Consider the following 19,995-nt stretch of genomic DNA (forward strand, 5'->3'; position numbering starts at 1 on the left):
TGTTCGGCAGCCCAGGGAGCAGCGTGGAGAAACACATTTGAAATATTAGCAGTAAAGTCATTACAACAGGAAAGAAAATCCAGCATAACAAAGCGATTGCATACAAGTCTGAGCTGAACTTTTGGGGATAGCTATACAGATGAGGGCTTCCCAGGTGATTCAATGGTAAAGAACCCGCCTGCCAATGCAGGAGACGCAGGAGACCTGGGCTTGATCCCTGGGTCAGGAAGATCCCCTGCTGAAGGGCATGGTACCCCACTCCAGTATTCTTGCCTGGACAATCCCAAGGACAGAGGAGCCTGGTGGGCTACAGTCCACAGGTTCACAAGAGTTGGGCACCACTGAAGTGACTTGAGCAGGCACACACCCACATACTAGATTAACAGAAACACGTACCTATACTTCTCAAGAACCCAAGTGGACTAAATAATATGACTAAAGGAAACAATAACACAGACATTTTCTACCTTTTCCTACAAATTACGGTTCCTTTAAGGATCCCCAAAGACCTTAACTTAAACACACCATATAGGAAATGTACCTGCACACGCAGGAGAGGAATAGGAAGGCTTGTGATCTCAAATAAGGAGGACGAAGCATAGTAACTATTTGAAGGTTAGGACTGGCTGCCCCAACAGATATTCAAAGTGTAACTGCTGCTCCCTCAGAGCTCCAGTGACCATCAGGGAGTGACGCAGTGGGCAACTGGGAGGACTAGCTGAAAGCTGGGTTTAAAATAAACAATAAATCTTTAGACACTTATCAATGAAGAAGAACTAAAGAGCCTCTTGATGAAAGTGAAAGAGGAAGAGCGAAAAAGTTGGCTTAAAACTCAACAGTCAGAAAACTAAGATCATGGCATCTGGTCCCATCTCTTCATGGCAAATAGATGGGGAAACAATGGAAATAGTGACAGACTTTATTTTGGGGGGGCTCTGCAAAATCACTGCAGATGGTGTGATTAAAAGATGCATGAAATTAAAAGATGCTTGCTCCTTGGAAGAAAAGTTATGACCAACCTAGACAACATATTAAAAAGCAGAGACATTACTTTGCCAACAAAGGTCCGTCTAGTCAAAGCTTTGGTTTTTCCAGTAGTCATGTATGGATATGAGAGTTGGACTATAAAGAAAGCTGAGTGCTGAAGAATTGATGCTTTTGAACTGTGGTATTGTTGAAGACTCTTGAGAGTTCCTTGGACAGCAAGGAGATCCAACCAGTCCATCCTAAAGGAATCAGTCCTGAATATTCATTGGAAGGACTGACGCTAAAGCTGAAACTCCAATACTTTGGCCACCTGATGTGAAGAACTGACTCTTCTGAAAAGACCCTGATGCTGGGAAAGATTGAATGTGGGAGGAGAAGGGGACGACAGAGGATGAGATGGTTGGATGGCATCACCGACTCAATGGACATGAGTTTGAGTAAACTCTGGGAGCTGGTGATGGACAGGGTGGCCTGGCATGCTGCATGCATGGGGTCGCAAAGAGTCAGACATGACTGAGTGACTGAACTGAACCGAATAATGATGCAATGGTCCCACCAGCGACACAGAAAAAGCAGAGTTGGAAATTCATTCATAAATTCATCTGTGAAAACAGGGTATTGTGAAAGAACTTAATTTAAAGAGTAGTGAGAAATGATGGTGTTCGACAATAAGGAATATGTCTTTATGAGTATGGGGGTGATTTGTAGGTGGGAGGGAGAGGATGGAGGGGTTGATGATGGACAGGGAGGCCTGGTATGTTGCAGTCTATGGTGTCACAAAGAGTTGGACATGACAGAGTGACTGAACTGAACTGAACTGAACACAGAAAAAACAAAAAACAATCCTCTGTGTGCCATGCTACTGAGTCGGAATTCATTCTTTAGACAATGGAGAATCATGAGGATTTGTTTCATTCATTCATTATGTGTTTATCAAGTGCCTACCATGGGCCAAGAGGGCGCTGTAGGAAACACTAAAATAGTACAACACTGCAGGTGAGTGAATAAAAATGGCAGTGTTCAATGTAACAGAATTTCAGTGACACATCTCAACTCAGGAACTTGTACTAGGAGACTAGACAAGCCCAAGCAAACTGAAGATACTCCTATCTTTCCCCCACCTTACAAGGAAGCAAGCGGCGGTATCTGCAAAACACCAGAAGCGACATATCCTAAGAATTAGAGAGGATGTAAAAATCCAAGTTATAGAGACATTGTTTTGCACTCAGTTCTAAGGACCGTCTCATACTCTGTTGAAGGCACATGAAAGGACACTTGAGTTAAGGGAATTTAGGGGAGACGGAATAATCCCCTTAAATGCAGTTTGACAGATGAGCCCCTAACCAACCACAGAAGGTGCATTCCCATAAGAATATTAAATGGAAGAGGCAACAAAATTTTTCCAGCTTCTGGATCCCTAAGAAACCCTCTGTTTGCAAAACCTCTCTAAAGCACTTGGTCTCCTCAACGTTAAGACAATGGTTGGTTTTTACACTCAAACCAGGCCTCAAGCTTCTGAGATTTGGGCTTCCCCTGTGGCTCAGACAGTAAAAAATCTGCCTGCAATGCAGAAGACCAGGCTTTGACCCCTGGGTCGGGATGATCCCCCAGAAAAGGGAATGGCAACCCACTCCAGTATTCCTGTCTGGAGAACTCCATGGATAGAGGAGCCTGGCAGGCTACAGTCCATGGGGTCACAAAGAGTCAGACATGACTGAGTGACTCACCTTTAAGCCATCATTCAACTTACTTCTGAGATTTGACTGGCGTCACACAGGGTAGACAGAGGTAGGATGAATGTAAATAACCAGGTGACAAGCGGACCCTGTCCATATCATACCTGGCTGAGCTGGCCGAACAGATGTATGGAGGAAGCATAGGTAGCAGCAGCATTACAGTTAAACTGTTTTTGTCCAGAACTAATTCGCAACAGTGATCGCTTATGAAGGAGCTGGAATTAGGTGAGTCAAATGAATGTCTATCTTTTACAAACGAGGAAAGCAGTCATTTGATGAACTTAGCAAGAACACCTGGTGCGATGTGATAGGCACCCGCACGCACACAGGCAGACACACCTACGGCGGCATCTTGCACGGTGTGGAATACAGGCTCTTTCTTCAGGGAAGGTGCTCAGCGTGGTCAACAGTACCCCACAAGCAGAGACTACCCATCAGATGGTAACCGGAATGTATTTGATTGCCACTGGGAAAGTGTACCGGAGGATCTGGCTGGCTGCTCGTGTTTGTCTTGGCTCTGGCATTTTCCACGTACCCAGCCCTGGGAATCCTAAGGAAAAACGTGTGCTGTTCCCAAGCGTGGGCACGGCCCCATTGTGCTCCACTTCCCTCGCTGGTGAAAGTGAAAACGAAAGCTGCACAAACGCTCCATTGTGAGCTGGGAAGCAGGTACTGGCGGCCGGTAGCTTCCACAGCACAGACCTGGCTGGCTCCCGGCAAGCAGAGGTCGGACGGGGCGGGAGCCGCGGGAGCCTGGCGAGGTGTGTCCTGCCCTTTCGCCGAGGTGCCCTGGCGACGGGTTTTGGGTTTTTTCCATTATGCTCGGTTCACGCCTTTGCTCTGATTTCCTCAGTATGCACTGGCAGGCTTTGCAGGCTTCTGTGGGAGCAGCTCGGCTGCCCAAGGAGGCACAGACCCTGCCAGGTCTCCATAGTAAACACAACACGCACGAAGAGGAAACAAGCATAAACAATTTATTTTCTCCTGTAAAAGATGACATTGTTCTCTGATCCTGGGGCCGGCCTCCCTTTGCCGGCGTGGTGGTGCCAACTGGGTGCTGTCAAGTGAGCTATCCCCAACAGAAACAGACAAAATGAGCAGAGACTGCAGGACGGGCACCTCCCCGGGGCCTGCATCCAGGGAGGATGCTGGAGACCTCTCAGAGCATCTCCCATCCTGGAGAGCGTGAACGGGGAGGGCTTCCCTGACTCCAGGGCCTTGCAGTATTCTGCCCTTCTCCTTTACCGCACTTATCTCTGTCTCCAACTCTACACTTCTTGGCATGACTAACTGATTAAGATTTGCCTCCCCATTTTGAGCTCCACTTCTGTTCCCCACAGTCCCTCGGAGTTACCGACAGTGCTTGGCATGTGGAAAATGGTCAGTATCTGTTGACCGAATGTCACAACTCCATTTCAAACTGTCTACCCTACAGTTATCAAAAAGGTTCTGAATCCACAAGGTTTCTTTAGTGTTTACTAAATGCTACCCACAGGCTTCCGAGGTGGCCCAAAGGAACTGCCTGCCAAAGGAGAAGATGTAAGAGACTCAGAGTCGATCCCTGGGTCGGGAAGAACCTGGGAGGACAGCATGGCAACCCACTCTAGTATTCTTGCCTGGAGAATCCCACGGTCAGAGGAGCCTGGTGGACTATACAGCCCATGGGGTCACAAAGAGTTGGATACGACTGAAGTGACCGAGCACTCATTCTTGCATGCAGTTGCTTCCCATGCGGGCACTGGAAGAGGGAACCACCAGAGGCATAAGGAGAGGATGCAAGCAATTGGGTTTTTTTTTCTAATTCTTGTATTAAATAATTCTTGTGGAGTGATCTTAAATACGGCAATTTTTATCAGTTTCATATAAAAAAAAAATCCCCAAGTGAATTTTTGTAATCTGTATAACTATCAAAAAAGTCTTCCCATGTTTACTATTTAGTTGTTATCTTTTATTTCTACAGAGAGGAAGGTGCTTTCACATGAATACATATGTCCTTTAATAGGAAAGATAATATAAAAAAAGGAACTTTTGAGAAGGAGAATGTAATTCACTTAGTGAGAATTTTTACTAAGTCACTGAAAAGACAGAAGAATATTCTCATTCTTCCATATGGTGCAAAGTGGATTTTTTTCCCTCCAAACTGTGTGTTAGGCACAGGCATTTGGAGGAAAACTGCTAATTCTCCCATTTGTCTAACAATTGAATAAAGGCCCTCCCCAAACACTGGAAAGGCACTGTAATGCTTATTGTCCACTGAAGAACAGAAACAGGTTTACGGCAGGCCAATTCTGGACTTCATCCCAGCATGAGAAGTTACTGATGCCCCAAAAGGAACGAGCTCATTTTAAGCTGTAGCCTTCTCTCTATCCACGGGTGGCATCGTGGTGGCTGCCCTGGGGAGTAGCTCACTCTAACTGCACAGATGTGGCAATTACATCTGGATATAAAAACATCAACCCTGGCGTTGCTCTGAACGGCCCTCAAAGCAGGCTCACACCATACAGGAGCATGCTGTGTGCACTGTCGTGATCAGGCACTTGGATGATTTTAAGGGAGCAGACACACGCAAAAGAGTTGGACATGACTTAGCGACCAACCAAGCAACCATAATCTACTGAGAATGCAATAGCATTATGTCTTTAAAGATGTGTATGTGTTAGGCAGAACACTCTCCGACATAAATCACAGCAAGTTCCTCTATGACCCACCTCCCAGAGTAATGGAAATAAAAGCAAAAAATAAACAAACAGTACCTAACTAAGCTTAAAAGCTTTTGCACAATGAAGGAAACTACAAGCACAGTGAACAGACAGCCCTCCACATGGGAGAAAATAATAATAAACATAACAACTGACAAAGAATTAATCTCCAAAATATACAAGCAACTCATGCAGCTCAATACCAAAAAAAAAAAAAAAAAAAAAACCTAATCAAAAAGTGGGCAAAAGAACTAAACAGACATTTCTCCAAAGAAGACATACAGATGACTAATAAACACATGAAAAGATGCTTAACATCATTCATTATTAGAGAAATGCAAATCAAAACCACAATAAGGTACCATCTCACACGGGTCAGAATGGCCATCATCAAAAATTCCACAAACAATAAATGCTGGAGAGGGTGTGGAGAAAAGGGAACCCTCTTACACTGTTGGTTGGAATGCAAGCTGGTACAGCCGCTATGGAGAACAGTGTGGAGATTCCTTAAAAAACTGGGACTAGACCTCCCACATGACCCAGCAATCCCACTGCTGGGCATACACACCAAGAAAACCAGAATTGAAAGAGACACATGTACCCCAGTGTTCACTGCAGCACTGTTTACAATAGCTAGGACATGGAAGCAACCTAGATGTCCATCGGCAGACGAATGGATAAGGAAGCTTTGGTCCATTTACACAATGGAATATTACTCAGCTATAAAAAGGAACACATTTGAGTCAGTTCTAATGAGGTAGATGAACCTAGAGCCTATCATACAGAGTGAAGTAAGTCAGAAAGAGAATGACAAACAGTGTATGTTAACACATATGTATGGAATTTAGAAAGATGGTACTGACGTTCCTACATGCAGGGCAGCAAAGGAGACACAGATGTAAAGAACTGAGTTTTGGACTCAGTGAGAGAAGGTGAGGGTAGTAAGATTTGAGAGAACTGCATTGAAACGTATATTACCATATGTAAGACAGATGACCAACCTGAGTTTGTGCATGAAGTAGGGCACCCAAAGCCGGTGCTCCGGGACGACCCAGAGGCGTAGGGTGGGGATGCAGGTGGGAGGGGAGTTCAGGATGGTGGGGGGCGGGGAGGAGAACACGTGTATACCTGTGGCCGATCAATGGTGATGTATGGCGAAACCCACCAAAACACTGCAAAGTAATTCTCCTCCAATTAAAACAGATTAATTAAAAAGCAAACAAAACAAAAAGTCCACGTGTGCATGTTTGCTCAGTGTTGTATGACTCTTTGGGACCCCATGGACTGCAGCCCGCCAGGCTCCTCTGCCCATGGGATTCTCCAGGCAAGAACACTGGAGTGGGCTGCCATGCCCTGCTCCAGGGGATCTTCCCGACCCAGGGATTGAACCCATGCCTCCTGTGTCTCCTGTATTGGCAGGCAGATTCTTTACTACTGTGACACCTGGGAAGCCCTGAAAATGTACATACTTTCATTAAAAAATAATTATTGCTAAGAAATGCTGCCTTCTGCAGCTCATAATGTTTTTGAAACAGTAACATCACAGATCACCACAACAAATATTCAATTTAAGATTGAAAACGTTTGAAATATTGCCAGAATTACAAAAAAGTGACACAGAGACAGTACGTGAGCAAACGCTGTTGGAAAATGGTGCTGTGATGCAGGGTCACCACAAAATGTGTGTAAAAAATGCAACATCTGCTAAATGCAACAGAGCAAGGTGCAATAAAATGAGGTATGCCTGTATTCTTGAAATCCATCTGCCACAAGATTATATATAACCGCATGGGGCATGATTCGTATAGGTCACTTACATACAATGGAAAGAAGCTCCCTCTGACCTATTCTCTGGTTTTCTACAAATGTAGTTATTTCAATACAGGTCGCAGAATTTGATTTTCAGGGTTTCAGAAACAGTTCTTCACCAGGCTCTGAGTATAATGGGCCCCACTTCTCTTCACCTCCCCAGCATCTCCCTGCAGAGCAAGAGGCCTCATGTACGTGCTTACGGCCACCCCCATCTGCGTGTCTCCATCCTGCCCAGCGTCTGCAAGCTTCTGCCCCTTAGGCGTGCGGGGAGCACACGGGTGGCCCGATGTGCTTTTAGGAAGGAGAGAAGGGCCTGTGCGATCCCCATTCGGTCAGGGAACTCCAATGCCTTGCGTGTGGCTGGCTGAGCGTGGGCGTCTCAGACCAGAGAGGTACCTGGATTCTGTCCCCATCAAGGGAGGCGTGGCGAGAGCAGGGCCAGAGCTGGCTCCTGCAAATTGTGAAACCCAGGCCACGGGACCCTCCCGCCTGGTGCCAGGGTCTTCGCTGTAGCCATCCACATCGTGATTCTGTACCGTTCACAGAAACAAGTATGAAGCACTTTTCCCTCTGAGGTTACATGTGCATACCTGACTGGACGCTGTGACAGCAAGACCCCAATTCTTCCTAAGACACCTCTGTGTCACGGGGGAGGCACCCACTTAAGGGCCCTTTATTGTTGTTGAGTTACTAAGTCCTGTCCGACTCTTTGCCTCCCCTTGGACTGTAGCCCGCCAGGCTCCTCTGTCCATGGGTTTTCCCAGGCAAGAATACTGAAGTGGGTTGCCATTTCCATCTCCAGGGGACCTTCCTGACTCAGGGATCGAATTCGAGTCTCCTGCATTGGCAGGCGGACTCTTTACCGCTGAACCACCAGGGAAGCCCTAAGGGCACATAAGCCTCCCTTATCAGATGGGAGACAAGCCAAACCAGATCATTTGGCCTTATGCTACACCAACTTTAGCCACAACCAGAGTCCAGACTTAGGACTGTCCTAAATTAATTTCTACCCAAAAGGCCAACTCCTTCAAGGAACTTAGAACTTGATAAACAAAATCCCTAAATAATTACAAACAAGACAGAAAACAGTCTTACGAAAGGCATTAATAAGATGCTTCTTTGGAAATAATGCAGGAGGAAGGTGGGATTAATTTCTGCAGGGGGTACCAAAAGAGGAAATCTGAGTCAGGCTTTGGAACAGAAGTTATATATTAGCGCTTCTCATGGTTGTAAAATGTCAGTTTCGAATCAGTTAACTTGTAATTTCTTTAACATTCCACAAATCAAGTTGATTCCCAGTTCCTGTATGACATAACCCACTAAAATATGCGTATTTCCAGGAAGTGGAGTGTAGTCTTTTTCTCTTCGAGAAATGCAAAAAAGAAAACAAAACAAAAATACCAGTTCAGTCTAAAAAAAAAACAATTCCAAGTCTGCGTGTCACCATGTGTATGTAAACCAATGTATCACTATAGAAATGGACTTTCCCTTAAAAAGAAAAACAGTGGGAAAAAATTTAATGCAGCATTCTACAGGAATCATACATACTCTTTATTCTTAACATTAAATTTCAGCTATTACTGTTTCAAGTATAATTTCAATTTGTTCCAGTGTCTTTTCCGATTGCTAATCCTTTTATTTTATATCATGTAAGAATTATTTTATGTCACATAAGAAGTATAGAGTATGCAGTACAAGCTAGATACTGAAAAATCAGGTATTTATGATTGCCTTTCCCCTTTTCTGTATGAAATCATTTGTCTCCATTTTCCTGTCTGAACATATCAACTTTCAGTGAGAATGGAATGTTAATTGGTGTTACGCACAAGCTGGGCTATCATTCCTCAAATTTAAGAAGAAGAAGAAAAAAAAAATCAAAACAAACCCAACTGGGTTTCCTGTTTTTATTTACGGTTTTCAGTGCCCCGTTGAGGGGGGATTAAAATAAAGTGGTTGAGTTATGGCTCATCCTTCCTTCAATTAAGCTACCCAAGGAGACCAGTTCCTTCCATCATCTGTCCAGATCGCAAAGCCTATTCAAGCTTCTCCCCAGGGCCCTGAAACAACACACAAAACTACTTCCTAGGGAAGCCGCAGCCTACCTCACCCTTCCCACTGGGGAAACACACAGACTCAGCCCTTTCTGGTGCGATTATATAAGCATACAAGGGCTCACTTGACACCACCCAAATCGGAGATGTGTCCTTTAAACACCATTCTGTGCCCACTCTTCTCAAAAGTGATAGTGTGTGTTGGGCAAACAGGAAAGAAGAATGCTTCTGTCTCAACAATGGTGACGCATTCAAAGGAATCTTCTGTAAAAAAACCTCTCTTGCCCTAGCTATAGTGTAGAACACTGGGAAACCATGTGATCTGACATGTACCAGGTTCCAGCATCTGTATTTCGGGGATGAGGAAGCAGAATACTTTTGCAAATTGAGTGTTTTTCTAAGGCGAGTTCTGAGAATTTCCAACTCCCCTCCTGAACTTCTACTTCTCAGCTGGGGCATTACTGGAATCTGCGGAGGCAATTCTTTGTTAGGCAGAATATTAGCCACCTTGCAGCCGCCTCCACCCCCCAAGTTGTCATGATGACCAAAGATGCCATCATACATTTCTCAACCGCGTTTCCCCTCCCCGCTCCAGCGCCACCCTTGACTGAGAACCACCTTGAGGCTAAAAGACGGACAATACGGTAATATACATGTTTCAGGGCTATTCTCTCAAATCATCCCACCCTCACCTTCTCCCACAGAGTCCAAAAGAGACTTTATATCTGTCTCTATTGCTGTCTCGCACACAGGGTCATCGTTACCATCCTGAAATATGTATATTACCAAATGTGAAATAGATCACCAGTCCAAGTTCGATGCGGGAAACAGGGCACTCAAAGCCGGCGCATTGGGACGACCCAGAGGGATGGGATGGGAGGGAGGTGCGAGGCGGGTCCAGGACGGGGGACACATGTACACCCGTGGCTGATCCATGTCAATGTCTGGCAAAAACCACCACAATACTGTACAGTTATTAGCCTCCAATTAAAATTAATTAATTAATTAAAAAAAGATGGATAATACGTAGACAATGACATATTGACCCACGAAGACTCTTTTACTTAAGGCTTAATGTAAAGCTTTAGGGGCAATGTTTGTAGTGTTCATGGAATCAAAAGGATTCTCTGAGCCCACATCCACGTCCTTAGCACAGCAAAGGGACATTCCCTGGCTTAAAAAAGAAAAAAAATCTATGCATGAATTCACTGTATGTAAAACAGGCCCTTCAAAGACAACGGTTTATTAGTGCTCACTTCCAGGCTCCTGTTGTATATTTTGGGTGTATTTTCACCACAATGAACTACATTAGGAGAAACAGAAGCTAACCAAAGTCAGCGGCTATTATGGTTTTATGTCTGCATGAGACACAAAAACCAGAATATTACAACTGTCCTCCCTGGCCAAAATAGAAGCCTGTGGGTCTGCGCTTTGTGTGGCGGCCTGGAGGAGCCCGTCATGCGGCGGGGAGGCGCTGCCTGTTCGCGGGTCATAGAAGTTCACTGTAAATGCAATCTCTTCTTCACAGCCGACACCACAGCCTCACAGGAATGCTTTCACACACCTGCGCAGGTGCCCGGCCGTTTCTCGGACGAGGACAGGGACACGTTCTTGGCGCTTTCTCCTCCCTGACCTTGAGCTGTGTCTCCCCAGACCCTACATATGCCGCCCTGGAAACAGTGGTTATGGCAAAAAGCCATATGGCAAAGCCATTGGGAAACTTGTAACTGATTCCTTTCTAGTGGCTGAGAAGCAACGGTCTATTTCTGCAATGGGTTCTGTCCACAGCAAGACCAGCCCGGATGTGTCAGCAGTTGTAAGCAGAACACTCTCTTCCTACCGCCTGCCATATAAAAAGGGCAAAGACACTCTGTCCACAAACTGACCACGGGCAGTAATAACATCAGGGGCCCGGAATGGGGGCAGTCTGTCACTCCAAAGAGGAAGATGAAGTTGAATGAAAGAACAGTGCTTTCTCACTCACCACCGAGGTAAGAGCCATCTGGAAACTGTAGATGCGAGCGAGGCCGAAGTCAGCCAGCTTTATTTGTCCACTGCTGGTCACCAGAATGTTCTGTGGCTTTAGATCACGATGCACCACTCGGTGAGAATGAAGGAAGTCCAGGCCTCGGAGAAGCTGAAACATCATGTCCTAAATAAAATCAAGAAACAAAATCAATCAATCGCCAAAAGAGAAATTCAACATGCTGAATTCTCAGTACTCAGACTAGTGTTTGGCACAGACGAAGCATTTGCTAAATACCTGCTGAATGAATGAATCTGTCCCCCTTTCTACGGCTCCACTCTCCCAAGCTCAAGATTACTACAAATGTGTCGCTCTCCACCTGTATTTTATTAATGAAAGGATGATTTAAAAATAATTTCAGGGACTTCCCTGGTGGTCCAGGGGCTAAGACTCTGCACTCCCAATGTAGGGAGCTCAGGTTCAATCCCTGGTCAGGGACGTAGATCCCACATGCCACAATTAAAAAGTTCACATGCCTCAACTAAAGATCCCATGTGCTGCAACTAAGGCCTGGCGAAGCCAAATAAATATTAAAAAAAAAAAAGTTTCAGATGACATAGGAAATATTCTGGAAGGATATATACCAAACTGGTGTCCAGGGTTAATGGTGGGGAGAGAAAGCAGCTGGCAAGAGACAGACATTTTCCAGTTCACAAACTTTTATATGATTTAACTCATGATTTCAACAATTAAAATCCAGTAAACAACGTTAACAGCAATGGTAGTTCTTAATATTTTTATAGCACCTATTATTTAGCAGTCACTATGTGTCAAGTACTGCTTTAGTAATTCACTTAATCCATATCACAACACGGGTAAATAAAAGAAGCTGATACATAGTAGGTGTATGTAATTAGCCCAAAGTAGCACCACTGGCAATAAAAACAGAGTCTTGATTTGAACCAGAGTCCAGGAAAACTGGATTCTAATTCCCAAGGCACTCCTTTATTAGATCAATGATCATACGAGTATGGAAAACCAGGTAAGCAGTGTAACCTCACCAAGCCTCACTTTTTCTGTCCATAAAAACAGGAAAGTGACAAAACCTACTGCAAGGATCAATGTTTGGAAATCACTGACCGCAGTAGGCACTTACTGCAGACAGAATCAGCCAGCATGGAGGCATCTGGACCAGTGTCACACCTTCTTCTAATTTTAGAACTTATAAAAGCAGATACAATATTTTAAACTCAGAAACAGTGTCGGATGGAAAGAATTTAAGATAGTGAACGTGATATGACCCTTTGAAATCTGGAGGTTCGTAAGACGGACCTACCTCCTCCACCCCACATAAAACCGTGAGAATGCCGTATAAAGGGAGGATGGAATTAATTTGGCTCTCGTAAGGGTTAGAAAAATGCTTAGGCAGCATCAGGGGCTTCAGAGCTGGGAGGGGCAGTGAGCACACACTTGCTCACCAGTTGGGCTGTATTTGGTTATTGACTTTACAGTACTGGTATTTTCTTCAGGGAGTTCTATCTCTAGCTCCTGGCTTATTCAAAACCAAAGCCTGAGTTTTCCACCTATAAAAAGGAGAAAATGGGGCCTACTTTTCACAATACGAGATGTAAATGAAGTAATGCATGTGAAGAGGCTGTGTAGTTTGCAGGAAAAAAATGATCACCGTTGAAGCGTCCCATTTCCTGGGGGAGACCGAGTCAGAAATAACCAGAGGAAAACGTGGCCACCGTCACCAGGTCAGTGAACAAAGCGCTACGTGGGGATGACACAGGTGAACTGGAATTCTTTCCGAGTTCCACCTAAATGGATCTGATGAACTGGCCGGGGTTACCTTCTAAGTTTCCAAAGATGTAAAGACCAGACTGCACTGTTGAGGGACAGTGGTCCCAGACTTAAGAACCACCGAGGCTAAAGCAACTTGCAATGAATAAGAGTGTGAAAGTGAAGCACAAAATGTTAATGAAGTAATCTTCTGTGGCACACAAGTCTTTATTGGAAACACATGCACACAACTTGTATGCGGTGGATTTTAAACAGCAAAACTAACCCAAAGTAATGTCATGCTGGCTTGCCATCTTTAGCTTCTTATACACTAAGCACCAACCCTTTCAAACAGTACCAAGAATAAATGTGCTTGATTCATGTTTCAGTGTTCAAACAGTGTAAGCAGCCAATGAGTAGAATAAATATGTAAAAATCTGAACCAAGTAAATACTAATAAGGCCCATCTAAATTTATACGTTGGAGAAGACTCTTGAGAGTCCCTTGGACTGCAAGGAGATCCAACCAGTCCATCCTAAAGGAGATCAGTCCTGGATGTTCATTGGAAGGTCTGATGTTGAAGCTGAAACTCCAATACTTTGGCCACCTGATGTGAAGAATGACTCATTGGAAAAGACCCTGATGCTGGGAAAGATTGAGGGCAGGAGGAGAAGGGGACGACAGAGGATGAGATGGCTGGATGGCATCACCGACTCAATGGACATGGGTTTGGGTAAACTCCAGGAGTTGGTGATGGACAGGGAGGCCTGGCGTGCTGCGGTTCATGGGGTCGCAAAGGGTCAGACACGACTGAGCAACTGAACTGAACTGAAATTTATAAAAAGCCTGAACTGTGTGCTGCGCTTAGTCTCTCAGTCATGTCTGACTCTTTACAGCGCTATGGACTGCAGCTCACCAGGCTCCTCTGTCCATCGGGATTCTCCAGGCAAGAATACTGGAGTGGGTTGCCATACCTTCCTCCAAGGAGATCTTCCCAGCCCAGGGATCGAACCCAGGTCTCCCGCAATGCGGGCGGATTCTTTACTGACTGAGCCATCTGAGTTTAAATACATGTATACTGCTTTCATTCATGTATTTACACAACCCTGGTGGCTCAGCTGTTAAAGAATCCGCCTGCAGCGCAGGAGACCCCGGTTTGATTCCTGGGTCGTGAAGATCCCTGGAGAAGGAAACAGCTGCCCACTCTAGTATTCTGGCCTGGAGAATTCCATGGATTGTATAGTCCATGAGGTCATAAAGAGTCAGACATGACTAAGAGACTTTCACTTCATAGCACATACTATATTTTTCTCAGGTATAAAACTGGTCCATGCTTAATGCATGTAGAAATCTTTTTAAAAAATTCATTAAAAATCCAGAGGAAGAAAAAAATCATGCAAAACCCCACCACTCAGAAAACAGAGAAAACTCTACTGTTAAATAACTTTGTCTTTCACGTCTTTTAAACAGATACTGGTATATCTACAGGTGTAAATATATCTATTTAATACTGAAGCATTGTATATAAAATATATCATATACCAATATATATAACATTGATATATAAATACAACATATTTTTAAATAGAAATTGTTATTATTTGGTACACATTTTACAGTTGCTTTAAAAAGATTTAACAATTCATTGTGAATATTTTGCCACTTCAACAAAATTCTTCTAAAATGTAACTTTTTAATACAATATGATTTTTAGTGGCTGCATAGTTTTCCTTCTATGCCATAATCATAATTATTTGGTTTTAGGTTGTGTTATTTTGCTACTTACTCTGAGTGTAGTTCTCCTCTATTTAAAGGCGAATGTAGATAAAAATGACTTGTTAACATCATAGGAAAGCATGGTTTAAGCAGTGAGAACACACATACTGGTCTAATGTTTGACTCCATGTAAATGACACCCATGCATAAAGAGTTGGTTCTATGTAAGAATTACCACTCTTTAGATTTAATCAGGCTACTTAATTTTTTTTTTGGTTAGCAAGCTGGGTTTTCTTTTACACCCGCAACAACCAGCTACAATTAGAGTTTCGAACTAGCAAACCTTGAGTTAACGATTTTTTAAAAAATTGCCAAAAATCTCATTTCCTTCACTAATTCCAATGCATTGATGCACTGGAGCATGACGGACTTGTAACTCTGGTCACAAATAAGAATAAGAACTCTGGTCCCAATTTCTGAGAATTATATGAATGGATAAACTGTAACACTAAACAAAGAAAGGAAAAAAACCCACCTTTCCTTCAGCATCGCAAATGCTTTGATCAAAGACATCTCAAAGGATTCTCTACTTAAGCTTATTATCTGTTCCATCTCAATTTATAGTATCGTGAGACATACTTTTAAATTAGCTCCTCAAGATTTTAATCTAAATTAATCTGTCTTATACAAGACTCAAATATTTCACAGTAATCCCAGTGATGCAATGCAATGAAACTACGGATACTGCCAATTAAGTTAAACATAGGTTTAAAACCTTTTAATGTTACAGTGCCCAATTCTGGTATAAAAGGTTTGAATGTTTAGTCCCACTAATGATAAACAGTCACTGGGGGCCCGCACTCTGTCTTTCTGAAACATGTGACGCGGGAGCCTGTTTCAACAGGACACCATCCTGGAATGAAGTCTGGGTCCCAGTGACTTCAGATGGGGTTTCGTCCTTGGCCTCCCTTAAAAAGACTCCAGAGTTCAGTCTGAAGACAAGTCTTCAAAGCCTTGTAACAACAATTAGTTTCTCTGAGGTATTCTAGAGCTCTCATTCTCTCATTTCTTTGAAAATAAAACAAACAGGCAAACTGAAAATCTACCTCAAGCTTTTCTAATGGGAAAAAGTTTTATCATTGGGTCTTTTTTTTCCCAGCGACAAAAAAAGTGGTTTCAAAAGATACTTAAAACACCAACTTTTATATCATAAAGTAAATCACAGAAATGACAGCTCTCAATAGATAATTCTGGACTTTTGGATATATCTACCTAAATCTAGGCGATGTATCCACACCGTCAGGTTTCAGCAACAAAAATATATGTCAGTAGTTTACTGATTTAAACAGCTAAGACATATATAGCTTGTACAACGTTAATCATTTGTTTCTCCTTAGGATGTATAAACCACAGTCTTTTCAAATTTGTTATCCAAGTTTTAACAGAAGCGTCTATTTATAAACGATTTGTTGTTTTGTACAAAGATCTCCTATCCAGTTTGTTTCTTATGAAGGATGTTAGAGGAATCTCACAGATCAACACAACAAAGGTTTTTGTGGTTTTTTTTTTTTTTTACCAACACTAAACTAATAACATGTTGGCTGGCCTGCAGTGCAGGAGAGTCGGGTTCAACTCATGGGTCGGGAAGATCCCCTGACGGAGGGCATGGCAACCCACTCCAGTAATCTTGCCTAGGAGATTCCACGGACAGAGGAAGCTGGCAGGCTACAGTCCAGAGGGTCACAGAGAGCTGGACACAACTGGGCGACTAACTATAATTATAAGAAGAGAAGTAAAAGATCACATGATGATGAGATCATAAAGCAGAAGACTACTGACAATAGTGAGGGCTAGTCTCAGGATCTCTTTTTCCTCTTTTTGATGATTACAAGCATCTATTTTAAAATTTTAATTGTGGTAAGATATATATAATTTCCCACCTTAACCAATTTTAACTGTATAGTTTAGTAGTAAGTATATTCAAACTGCTATATAACCAATCTCCAGAACTTTTCCATCTTGCAAAACTGAAACTCTACTCTAGACCCACCAAACAACTCATTGCTCCCTTCCTTCCAGGCCCTGGCAACCACTGCTCTTCTCTCTGTTTCTGTGAATCTGGCTACTCTAGATACCTCATGTAAGTGGAATCATAATGTATTTGCTTTTGTGACTGGTTTATTTCGTTCAGCGTAATGTCCTCAAAGTTCATCCATGTTGTGGCATGTGTCAGAACTTCCTTCCTTTTAAAGCTGAATAATATTCCACCGTCTGGACTGATGACATTTTGCTTATCCATTCATCTGCTGAAGGATGAACTTGCATTATTTTGGTTACTGTAAGAATATGCTACGAATGTAGGTATATAAATCTAAGTATCTCTTTGTGACCCTGCTTTCAATAATTTCAGGTATATAGGCCCACAAGTGGATTGCTGAATCTAGTCCCAGGATCTTTGGAAAAAACCACAGCTCTCCTGTAAAATGTGGTACAACATTACTGCATAAGCAATGAAGTATGGGGTGACACAGCCTGGTCCTGGGCAGTCTATCAGGTGGCTTCATTCACTCCCTCCACTTCTGTGCTTAAGGAGAATCTGCCTGAAGTCACGCTATTAAGCTTGGTGTTCGGTCTATACCGTACTCTACCCGAAACCTGAGCGCGGCGTCTCCTGCTCTCACTGACCGAGTCAACAGTGTTAACAACGGGCTGCAAAGCCGGCATTCCAAACTTCTCACTCTGGTCCTCAGGAGAACCCACAGAACGCTTCACCTCAAATCACAAAGGGCAAAGCACACTCCAAAAAAGCAAGAGGAGGGTTACAGCGGGCTCCCTAAAGCTTCAGATTAGCTGGAAGGTAAAACTGGTACACTGAAAGTAAGGAATAGATGGGAGGCCCTGGAGATCAGCCGTAAGGCATGGGCCATTCGCTTCCAAAGGGAGGAGGTGAGCTGGCTGCAGAAAGGGAGGCCTGGCCTGGGCTTCTTCCGCAGAAACAAAGGCAAAGCCCCTCAGGCAGGTGCTGGCTCTCTCACCCCCACGGCTTCTAGGCAACTGGATGAAAGCACAATAAAAGTCATTTCCTACGTAAATTTTATTAACAAAATGCATATTCTGAAGAGAGCATAAAAAGGAGCTATACGCATTGTTCAATCCTGGAACTGACGATAATGTTGAGTAAGTAAAGGATCAGTCCCAACTAAGTGGAAATAAGAAAATCACAACTGACGTTCACCAAGCCTGGAAACACTGTTGGTGTTTGAGGGACAATGCAATGGCTAAACAGACCGTCTAAAAGAAGGAATCATTACCTCATCATGATGGCTATTACTAACCCACACTGGAAAGTCGTTGGGAACTGAAACTACAAATAACAATGTCAATTATAACTTCCTCAGATTGGGATACAAAAATTGACATTGCATAAATAAGAAAATACAAAGTATAAGTACTTAGGTTGCTGGCTAATGACTCAAAATGGTTTTTTGTTCTAGACAAAACATAGATCACACTGTTTTGTGATTCTTTTAAAATCATTTAACAATATACCGTGGCTATTTGCCCATTTCAAAACATATTCTTCATAATAAAAAAAATTAACAGTAAGCTTTTCTTAATAAGTTTTTTAAAATTAATTCATTTCACTGTGTCGGGTCTTCGTTGTGTGGTGTGTGGGATCTTTCGTTGTGGCCCGCGGACTCTCGAGTTGTGGCCCACAGGCTCAGGAGTGTGTGGGCTTACCTGCTCAGCAGCACCTAGGATCTTAGTTCCCTGACCAAGGATGGAACCCTGCATTGCAAGGTGGATTCTTAACCACCAAACCACCGGGGGAGTCCCCAAGAGTATGCTTTTTAGTGACTGCATCTGGACAAAATACTCTGTCTTCCTGCATTTTCCTTCTCACTTCCCTCAAGTGAAAGCTTGTCTCTCACTCCACACTTCCCTCCTCTCCAAATGAGACACTATACTAGAGACGTTGTTTTTCCAAAGAGTAGAGCATGTGATTGCTTGCCTATATTGTTGGGTGCCTGTCATGAAGGACTGGACCATGGCAGTCACATTCCTGTTTGCTAGGAGTGGATCCAGACACCGACATGAGACCCAGTCCTAGCTACTGAGACATATAGGCACATTTCAGAAAGTACCGTTCCCCTAACAAGACCACTGCAGAAAGCTCTCTGCTATACTTCCTCCTCATCCCCCAGCCCTCACTCTCCACCCGTGCACCTTACACTAAATGATGCTATTGCTTGAGGGCGGGAACTGGAGACTGTAGCAACCACCTTGACACGGAAAGGGAGATTCCATCTGCACACAGGCCATGCCAGAGGGTAATGAGGGAAAGAGTCTGCTCTCTGATGACATCACGAATAGCAGGACCGACTTCGGGGCTGCCTACCACTGGCCTCGCAGTTAGGGCAACAGTGCTCTTGCGTGAGTGCTTGCTAAGTTGCTTGTTGTGTCTGACTCTTTGCAACCCCATGGACTGTAGCCCACCAGGCTCCTCTGTCCATGGGATTCTCCAGACAAGAATGCTGGAGTGGGTTGTCATTCCCTCCTCCAGGGGATCGTCCAGACCCAGAGATGGGAAACCGAGTCTCTTAAGTCTCCTACTTTGGGAGGTGGGTTCTTTACCACTAGCGTCACCTGGGAAGCCCAATAATGCTCTTGAAAGTGAAAGTGGCTCAGTCGTGTCTGACACTTTGCAACCCCAGGGACTATACAGTTCATGGGATTCTCCAGGCCAGAATACTGGAGTGGGTAGCTGTTCCCTTCTCCAGGGGATCTTCCCAACCCAGGGACTGAATCCAGGTCTCCCACATTGCAGGCAGATTCTTTACCAGCTGAGCTACCAGGGAAGCCCAAAAATTGGCTTGTGGGATCTTAGTTCCTGACCAGGGGTTGAACCTGGGCCCCCTGAAGTGGAAGCACAGCATCGTAACCACTGGATTGCCAGGGAATTCCTGGCAATAATAATGCTCTTACTTCAAGACATTTCTTCATCAAGTGTTCTACAACTTGCCATCAATTGTTCTTACAAGAACAATTGTGACTTGTTCTTACAATTTTCAGAATAACTGAAAATCATTCTAACAACTCAAATTACATTAACTAAAACCTGTTAAGGTCACTACCTTTCATTTAACCCCCAACCCCCAATGAAACACGCCCCCCTCAACCCCCTTAGCTTCAGGAAACTTGGACTTCTTCAACTCCATTCCATTCTGTGCCATCTACTCCCATGG

General features: G+C 43.9%; 1 protein-coding gene across 3 annotated transcripts in view; it reads right to left on the reverse strand.

Moving 5' to 3' along the window:
* Positions 1-19,995, reverse strand: part of CDK6 (cyclin dependent kinase 6) — a 253,918-nt gene that overhangs the window by 125,179 nt on the left and 108,744 nt on the right. For all 3 annotated transcript variants that reach the window (XM_043871671.1, XM_043871672.1, XM_043871670.1), the window contains exon 4: positions 11,270-11,437. In XM_043871671.1, the coding sequence (XP_043727606.1) occupies positions 11,270-11,437 (168 nt within the window). The remainder of the gene's footprint in view (positions 1-11,269; positions 11,438-19,995) is intronic.

The sequence above is a fragment of the Cervus elaphus genome, chromosome 18 (genome assembly GCF_910594005.1).
Source record: "Cervus elaphus chromosome 18, mCerEla1.1, whole genome shotgun sequence".
Lineage (NCBI taxonomy): Eukaryota > Metazoa > Chordata > Mammalia > Artiodactyla > Cervidae > Cervus > Cervus elaphus.